This window comes from Miscanthus floridulus, chromosome 14 (assembly GCF_019320115.1).
Source record: "Miscanthus floridulus cultivar M001 chromosome 14, ASM1932011v1, whole genome shotgun sequence".
Taxonomy (NCBI): Eukaryota; Viridiplantae; Streptophyta; class Magnoliopsida; order Poales; family Poaceae; genus Miscanthus; species Miscanthus floridulus.
Window position 1 is genome coordinate 35018678 of NC_089593.1, and position 9764 is coordinate 35028441.

The window sequence follows — 9764 nt, forward strand, 5'->3', positions numbered from 1 at the left end:
CGCCGACGGTCACCGCTCGCCACGCCTGCGGTCTCTCCTACCCCTTTGAGTTGCACCTCCTTGACGACAACGAAGACAGACGAGTGGGGAAAGAACTGGAAGCGGAAAAGTCTAGAGGGGCTGCCTACAATTTTACCCAATGCCCTCCACCCTCACGTGACGAGTAGATGCTTATTGATCCAACCTGTACGCCACATGGACAGCCACGTCGGTTAAAAAACTGGAACAAAGCGGTATGGGCTAGAAATGCGCCTCTAACAAAGATGATGAACCCAAAAATCCACTTTCAGAGTTGATGGACCACTGCATTTAACTCAATGTTATATATAGCGGTAGCTTCATTCAATGAAGCACATTTCAGATACATAGAGACATATGGCCCCGTTCGCTTCTCTTATAATTCGTACTTTTCAGCTTGTTTTTTCAGCCGAAATAGTATTTTTCTCTCACAACAAATCAACTGGAACAGTATTTCGGCTTGTTTTTTCAGCGAAGCGAACGGGGCCATATATATAGTCCATAATTTGATCTACAGATGGACTTTTGTATAAGGACGAGCATCGGAGCCTATTTATACACTCCAACGCACTATTGTGTCCCATAAATTACCCTTGACTATTACATAAATCAGGAGCATATATATATCGTTGAAGCAACCAACAACGAAGATTATTTTTTGTGGTATGTGCTAGCTTCTCGATGGGCCACTGTGATTGTTGTATCCTGTCTCTTGATTCATCATCACCTGTACCTCCGGCCACCGCAGCTGCCCTCCCTCTGACAGTTGAAGTAGGTGGCGGCGACGGGCAGTCCGAGGTTGTAGCAGGCGGCGAAGTCCCTGGTGTTGAAGTTGGCGCGCCACCCGGGCGCGTAGATCGCCTGTCGGACCGCCTGCCGGAACACGATGAACACGAATCGGTGGATCCCCGCCGATGGCCGGGGGCTCTCGTACTCCACCACCTCGTTTCCTGGTGGACGCATGCATGCATGCAGTTATTAAATATATTATCACATGAAATTCAAACACACATGCAGCTGTATATATATATAAGTTCATCAGATCAGATCACTTACCATGATTGGCACCAGCTCCTTCTGGTATGTCAGTCACCAACCTATATAAGTGTCATATAAGCAAGTCGTTGTTACATCAGTCACCAGGGAGGAATGCAGCATCATATGCATTCATGCATGCAACATATGCATGACACGAACTGAAAGCAGCAAAGATTGAAGTAGCTAGCTAGCTGCTTGTTGGAGCTTGAATGCTTGATTATAGTTGGACGGCGTGCAGTCACTACTACACAAACGTTTATGGAGGCGGGCGTTTTTGATTTTCCGCGGCGGGCAAAGCCGTCCGCCGCGGCCTAGAGGCCACGGTAAATCGTGGCTTAACCGCGGCGGGCGGCTTTGCCCGCCGCGGTTAACCGATTTACCACGGCGGGCGATGTAACGTGCCCGCTGCGGTAAACATACTTTTACCACGGCGGTCACGTTGAACCGCCCGCCGCGGTAAATTATTTTACCACGGCGGACACAGTACAGAGCCCGCCGCGGTTATGTTCGTTAGCCGTGGCGGGCATTATCATTTGCCCGCCTCGGTAAATTTTTCCCTGAATTAAAAAAAATACAGCAGCCATATAATTAAATTCAAATTCAAATTCAAATTCAAATCACATCCAGATTTCACAAATTAAACTTAAAAAGTATGCAGGCATTACACATGAGATAATATACATATATATACATTCACTTAGTCGTTCTTGTCATTGTTAATTCATTACATTTACATATTGAAGTCGTTATACATGCCCTAAGGTGTAATCTTGCGGACGCATCATCGTGGGCCATTTCCTCAGCCTCTCGTACTCCGGTAAAATCGCTAGCTGGCTGTTTTCATTGAAGAACGTGCTCCCTTCAAGCACGCATTTGTCTAAGACAAACTTACATATGTCCGCCTTTGTCTGCTTGAAGGAGTGTTGGGTGCTCTGCACGTCTCTCCACCAGTTCAATCCATTCTTGAGCACCCTCCAACTGCTGCTATACTGCTTGCACTCCCTCAGGTACTCACAGACGTAGAAGCCACAGGTTTGTGATCCTACCGGTTGTTTGGCACACTGCATGATCGATACACAAGCATTAGAATACAGGCATTAGAACGCTTATGAACAGAACGCACAATTAAACCTTTCAAATACTTACCGGAAAGTTGCGTCTGATTTTGATACGGTTCTTATGCTTAGCCTTAAAATTCTCTGTTCTTCGATCATAGCATTCAGGATCCTTCACGTACTCCTTATAAGCGCTATATGAAATGTACTAGTATTAGGCAGGGCATTAGAACGCATATGAGAAGACAGTTCAGTCACTTACACTCTGAGGCAATCTTCAAAGGCCTTGTACCCTTTTAAGTTTGGCATTCTCAACGAATCAAATACGCAGGCCCTGCCATCCTGAGGGTAGATGATAAATGCAACCCAGTGACCCTCGAGGCCTTGGCTGCGCCATTGAAACAAAATACAGGTTACAATGAGAAATAATAATACTAGCTAGCTACCCACTTATCTCTACAGGCATGTCTTCGACTTACCCAAAGTGGTAGGCAGCTACGATACACCCATTTCTCCTGATCTTCTTCATTGCTCCTAGTATGTACCTTGAAATGTTCAACTTCTCATTGTCCATCAGTTTCTTCCTGTGCGCCTCTCTCTGTCGCTTGGTCAAGTCTTTCATGGTTGGATGATTGTCATCTAGGTGGTAACCAATGATGACTCTTTGAGCAATATGCATTGGAGATAGATAGATAACATCAAGTTTTAGTTCCTTGGATATATAGGCCATCAACCTGCAAGGACAGGCAACCCAATCACCCTCCCATCTCTTATGTACCTCATACACCAGTTCACGGCCTCCTCCGTTGTGTATGCCTCGATCATAGAGCCCTCCGGGTAAGCGCGGTTATGGACGTATCTGTTGAGGGTGGACATGAACCGCTCGTACGTCCACATCTGGTGTAGGTACACGGGGCCTAGTTGATGGATCTGATCGACCATATGCATCATTAGGTGTGGCATAATATCAAAGTAAGATGGTGGAAAGCACATCTCGAGCTGGCAAAGGGTCTCCGCGATGAACTCCTTCAGGGCAGGCAGCTCAGCCTTATCAATGACCTTCTGAGTGATGCGATTAAAGAAGTATGACATCCGTGTGATGACCATCTTCACGTACTCTGGACGGATAGCCCTAATCGCAATTGGTAGGAACACCGTCAGCATGACGTGGCAGTCGTGTGAGTTGTAGCCGGTCATTATGAGGTCTTTCATGGAGACCAGGCTCTTGATGTTGGAAGAGAAACCAGTCGGCACCTTGATACCCCTAAGCAACTTAAGAAAAGCCGTCCTCTCGTCTTGCGTTAGGTTGCAGGCCGCACCCGGGATATCGACTTTACCATTCTGAGGCGGTCCCGGGTGAAGGTCCGGCCTGATGCCCAGATTGACAAGATCCGTCCGTGACTTAATACCATCCTTTGTCTTGCCCTTGATGTCCAGCAGGACACCGATCGTGCTTTCGAAGACATTTTTCTCCAGGTGCATGCAGTCGATGGCATGGGGTGTATTCAGTGTTTTCCAATACGACAGGTACTTGAAGAAAATTGACATCTTCTTGAAAGGAACGGCGGCGGGGACTTCCTCCGTCTGGTCCCGCTTTCGCTTCCTTGTCTGCTTGGGCCCCTCTTTAGGCGGCTTCTTCTTCTTTCCAAACTCCACCTGATCCATGTCCTTGACCATCTCATACACCTTTGTTCCCCAACTAGTCTGCGTCATTTGATCACGCTGCGGCTCGTCTTGATTGTCAAAGTATTTGTTCATAATACTTCTTCTATACCTATGATTTTTGGTGAGGAACCGTCTGTGCCTCGTGTACACCATCTTATTGGATCCCTTAAGGTAAGTGTAGCAGGTCTCGTCGATACAAATTACGCAGCCGGTCTTCCCTTTGATCTGCCCCGATAGTGAGAAGAGACCGGGGTAATCGGTGATGGTGACAAAGATGATTGCTTTTAGTGTGAACTTCTCCTTGCGGGATGCATCCACCATCTGGACCCCAACATCAAATAGTATCTTCATTTCCTCCATGAACGGCTCTAGGAACACATCTATATCGTTGCCGGGCTGCTTCGGTCCGGAGATAAGCATGGTCAGCATAAGGTACCTACGCTTCTGACATAGATGGGGAGGTAGGTTGTACATGGTGAGCACGACGGGCCAAGTGCTGTGCGAGCTGCTAAGCTCACCGAACGGGTTCATCCCGTCAGTACTTAGCGCGAACCTAACATGCCTGGGCTCCTTGCCAAACTCCGGGTAGGCCTCGTCGAAATCCTTCCACTGCTTGCCATCGGATGGGTGCCGTAGCTTGCCATCGTCGTTCAGGCGGTCAGCAGATGCATGCCAGGACATGAGCTTGGCATCGTCCGGGTTCCCGAATATTGCACGCAGGCGATCGGTCACGGGCAGGTACCACACCGACAGTGCTGGACTTTTCCTGTGCGTGTAACCCTCTTCTTCATCGTCCTGCTGAGTCGAGATCTGTTTGGCCACACTGCTCTTCTTTGCCCCCTTCTTGTTCTTCTTCCGACCACCCCGCAAGTCTCCCTCGTCTTCTGCATCCACGCGACAACCAGCATTTTTCTTGTACCGACTAAAGCCACAGTGCGGACAACTCGTCAAATTCTCATACTCATTGCCCCGATACAGGATGCAGTGGTTAGGGCATGCATCAAACTTTCTAAGCTTCATCGCCACTGGCCGGATCAGCTTCTTGGCCCGATAAGTATTGGCGGGCACCTTGTTAGCCGTTGGGTACGTGGTGGCAAGGTAGCTTAACAACTCATTGAAGCTAGTGTCAGACCAACCATGACGAGCCTTCAACATCAACATATGGAGGTTAAAACGGAGCGCCGTGCAGTCCTTTGGACAATCGCCGCCGTCCTTATAGAGAGGATCAACTGCCGCCTGTTTCAACTCTCTGAAATTCTCCAACCACTTTGGGCAACCCAACACAACGTCGTCTTCATCGAAGTGTTTGACTAGATCTTCAACAAGCTGCACATCCTCGGGTTGGCTCACAGTATCCTGACCATCAACACCGTCGCCGGCTTCGTCGGCCATGTCTTGCATTACATCATCCACCGTGATGTAATCACGACAACTGTTGTCACTGTCGGCTGGCGCAGCTGCTGCGGAAGGATCTGTATTCACCGGTGGTGCTGTCGTCATCGGCGTCGAAGAGGTAACTCCAGATGCAGCGCCACTCGCACCAACTCTTTCGCCGTGAAATGTCCAGACTGTGTAGCCCTCGATGAAACCATACATGATCAAATGAGTTTGCACCTCGCTGTCTCGGTGGGCTTTCAGGTTCTTGCAACGAGAACATGGACATATGGTTGTCATCCGCTTCAGTCTCTCACGGTGAGCTTTACCAGCCGCAATAAACTTCCTTAATTCAAAGAGGTACCGCGGATCATTCACTCTATCGATCCGGTACATCCATTCCGATCTATCCATCGTATCTGCGAACATTATCCATCACAATCAACATTAAATAAAGAAGAATTAGGAGAAATTGATGATTTTTACGTCCAAAATCATGAAAAAGAGAGAAAATGACGATGTGAAAGATGAAGCATGCATCTATGATGAATCTAAAGTTAAAGAAATACATAACATCATTTTTTCCATTAAAATTGATCTAGATCTAGATCTAGATCTAAAGAGAACTCTAGGTGATGGAAATAAAGAGAGAGGATGGAAGGAGAGAGGGAGAGCCTTTATGAACCTCTTATGATGTCCTCCTCCCTCAAATCCAAGCCCTTCAACTCAAATCAAAAGTTTCCTCAAATTTTAGGGCAAAGCCTCCCCCCATGAGTTTTGAGAGAGGAAGACCCGTGGAGAAGAAGGAGGGTCCGAGGGCTGTATATGTACAGGCTTTACCGCGGCGGGCAACATAAAACGCCCGCCTCGGTAAATCAAGTCTTTACCGCGGCGGGCAGTTTAAAGCGCCCGCTATGGTAAACCGTATTAACCGCGGCGGGCTATTCATACCGCCCGCCGCGGTAAATAACGATTTTATGCGGCGGGCAAGTAAGGTGGCCCGCCGCGGTAAACCAATTTCCCGCAGCGGGCGCCCCGGTGGCCGGCCTCGCTGGCCGGCCACCGGTTAACCGTGGCGGGCAAAAAAGGTGCCCGCCACGGAGCGTGTTTTGGCCACGCTGCGCAAATTCATTCCTGTAGTAGTGAGTGCTTACGTACCAATGGAGATACTCCCGTTTGGAGGGGTTGCTTGGGCTGGGTGCATCAGGGTCCAACATCACCAGCGTGTAGAACGCCGGCGTCCCGTCGCGGCGGCCTCCCGTGATGTGCACCGTCGGCTCGCCGGCCACCTGCGACGGCCTGAGCTCCGACCCGCAGGTTATCTCGTGCCCGCCGTACATCACTCGGAGCAGCGCCGACGCTGCGAAGTAGTCGACGATGTCGCCCACGATGCTTCCCACAACAAGCGGATCCCTCGACGACATGATGCGATCGAGTTAGCTAGCTAGTGCTGATTATATATATTCGGTCTGTTCTTTGGTTGGTTTCTGGACTGATAAACCCAGCTGATGCTGGTTTGTTGTAAGAGAAAAACACTGTTGGCTGGCTGATAAGCTCTGGCTGAAACAAACGAACGAACAGGCTGATTGATCGAACGCACAAAGCCGTTAAAGACGTACACTTGCTAGCTATAGCTTGCCAAGCTGAAATACTGCTAAACAAGCTAGCTTGATATATATGAGATCGATGGAGCTACTAGCTTAGCTTTGTGAGAGTTTGGCGTGATATGGGGGAGCGCGACTATTGCCTATTTATAGGCGGCTTCTGTCAAAAGAATTTATAGGCGGCTTCTGTCAAAAGAATTGTGGTGGAACAATCCTTGAGAAAAAGAGAATTAAGAGATCTGGAATGGGATGCCTCTATGCATGATTACATATATAATGGCATGTATACAGTGCAGTATATAATACAAGATATATGCTACCAGACCACTTTGGTTACTTAAATATTCCTCATCAGTCATCAAATCACTACTACAAAAAAATATTTGTAGCAACGGGATAATTTTTTTTAGGGACGGCTGGTGATGAAGTCGGCCCTACAGTGGGCATGCTCGAGACCCACGAGACCAGCCGCTCCTACAAATGGCACAGTAGGGGTGACTGATGATACGAGCCGCCCCTATAAATAGGTCGATTTGTAGGGACGGCTCACTTACCAGCCACACCCGGTGTTGCGATTTGTAGAGTGGCTCAATCACCGGCCGCCCCTACAAATCACACTTGTTCATCATTGATTATCATGAACAGTTGTGATTTTTTTTAATCTCTGGGTAAACTTTGTAACTAGTCTTTCTCCCTCGTACTAACTTCAAATGTGATGATTTTTTCCTAAAATTTTCTAAAATCATACCCTATCGAGTTACTGTGTTGATTTGGTCATTCTTTTTGTTTGACAAAGTTTGAGCAATTCAAATTTTCAAATTTAAAAAAATGATAAGTTCTAATAAGATTTTGAAATACCAAATGATTTTAGCTGAAAAAGTGATGAATACCAAAGATATATAACTCATCAAGATCTACAACTTTTATTTTGGTTATTTCTTCATCTGATAAAGTGATAGTAAACATTGTTCAGAAATCAACATCTCATTCATATAGTTCATAAAACTATGAGTGATATGTGAATTTATTAACAATGTTTACTAACACTTTGTCATATGAAGAAGTGACCAAAATAAAAGTTGTAGATAGTGATGAGTTCAACAACTTTTATGTTCATGACTTTTGTAGTTTAAATCATTTAAGGTTTCAAAATCTTGTTTGAAGTTGTCATTTATTGAATTTAAAAAATTAAACTGTTCAAATTTTGTCAAATAAAATGATGCCAAAATAAAAGTTGTAGATAGTGACGCATTAAACAACTTTTATGTTCATCACCTTTACAACTTAAATAATTTAGTGGTTGAAAATCAGGTTTGAAGTTGTTATTTTTTAAAATTCAAAATTTGAATTGTCCAAAATTAGAGATAAAGATAGATGACCAGACTAAAATGAAAGAGCGTAATTTTAGAAAATTTTAGAAAAAAAACCATCACACTTGGAGATAGTATGAGGAAAAAAAACTAGTTACAAGTTTCAGCCACAGATTATAAAAAGAAATCACACTTGTTCATCATTGATCATCATGAACAGTTGTGATTTTTCTTTTTAATCTATGGGTAAACTTTGTAACTAGCCTTTCTCCCTCATACTAACTCCAAATGTGTTGATTTTTTCATAAAATTTTCTAAAATCATGCCCTATCAAGTTAATGTATTGATTTGGTCATTTTTTTCGTTTGACAAAGTTTGAGCAATTTAAATTTTCAAATTTAAAAAAATGACAAGTTCTTACAAGATTTTAAAACACCAAATGATTTAAATTAGAAAAGTGATGAATACCAAAGATGTATAACTCATCAAGATCTATAACTTTTAATTTGATTATTTCTTCATCTGACAAAGAGATAGTCAACATTGTTCACAAAACAACATGTCTCTCATATAGTTCATGAAACTATGAGTGATATGTGAATTTATGAACAATATTTACTAACACTTTGTCAAATAAAGAGGTGACCAAAATAAAAGATGTAGATAGTGATGAGTTTAACATCTTTTATGTTCACGACATTTGTAGTTGAAATCATTTAAGGTTTCAAAATCTTGTTTGAAGTTACTATTTATTGAAATTTAAAATTTAAACTGTTTAAATTTTATCAAATGAAAAGGTGACCAAAATAAAAGTTGTAGATACTGATGTGTTAAACAACTTTTATGTTCATCACCTTTACAACTTAAATCATTTAGTGGTTGAAAATCAGGTTTGAAGTTGTTATTTTCTAAAATTCAAAATTTAAATTATCCAAAATTAGTGACAAAGATAGATGACCAGACTAAAATGATAGAGCATGATTTTCGAAAATTTTAGGAAAAAAACTCATCAAATTTCGAGGTAGTATGAGGGAGAAAAACTAGTTACAAGTTTCAGCCACAGATTAAAAAAAGGAATCACACTTGTTCATCATTGATCATGATGAATAGTTGTGATTTTACTTTTTAATCTCTAGGTAAACTTTGTAATAAGTCTTTTCCCTCATACTAACTCTAAATATGATGATTTTTTTTCATAAAATTTTCTAAAATCATGCCCTTTCAAGTTACTATGTTGATTTGGTCATTCTTTTTGTTTGACAAAGTTTGAGCAACTCAAATTTTCAAATTCAAAAAAATAACAAGTTCTAACAAGATTTTGAAACACCAAATGATTTCAGCTAAAAAGTGATGAATACCAAAGATGTATAACTCATTAAGATCTATAACTTTTATTTTGGTTATTTCTTCATATGGCAAAGTGATAGTAAACATTATTCATAAATCAACATGTCTCTCATATAATTCATGAAACTATGAGTGATATGTGAATTTATGAACAATATTTACTAATACTTTATCAAATAAAGAAGTGACCAAAATAAAAGTTATAGATAGTGATGAGTTCAATAACTTTATGTTTACGCCTTTTATAGTTAAAACTATTTAAGGTTTCAAAATCTTGTGTGAAGTTGTCATTTATTGAAATTCAAAATTTGAACTGTTCAAATTTGGTTAAATGAAAAGATGATCAAAATAAA

The 9764-nt window shown here is 43.0% G+C and overlaps 1 protein-coding gene across 1 annotated transcript; it reads right to left on the reverse strand.

Annotated features, from left to right (window-relative positions):
- Window positions 1–694: 694 nt before the first annotated feature.
- LOC136504691 (protein TWIN SISTER of FT-like) lies at window positions 695–6672 on the reverse strand. The gene is made up of 3 exons (XM_066499662.1): window positions 6309–6672; window positions 1075–1115; window positions 695–968 (listed from the first exon to the last, which is right to left on the reverse strand). The coding sequence occupies exons 1-3, from the start codon at window positions 6572–6574 to the stop codon at window positions 742–744; spliced, it is 534 nt and encodes a 177-aa protein (XP_066355759.1). The 5' UTR covers window positions 6575–6672; the 3' UTR covers window positions 695–741.
- Between the last annotated feature and the right edge of the window lie 3092 nt (window positions 6673–9764).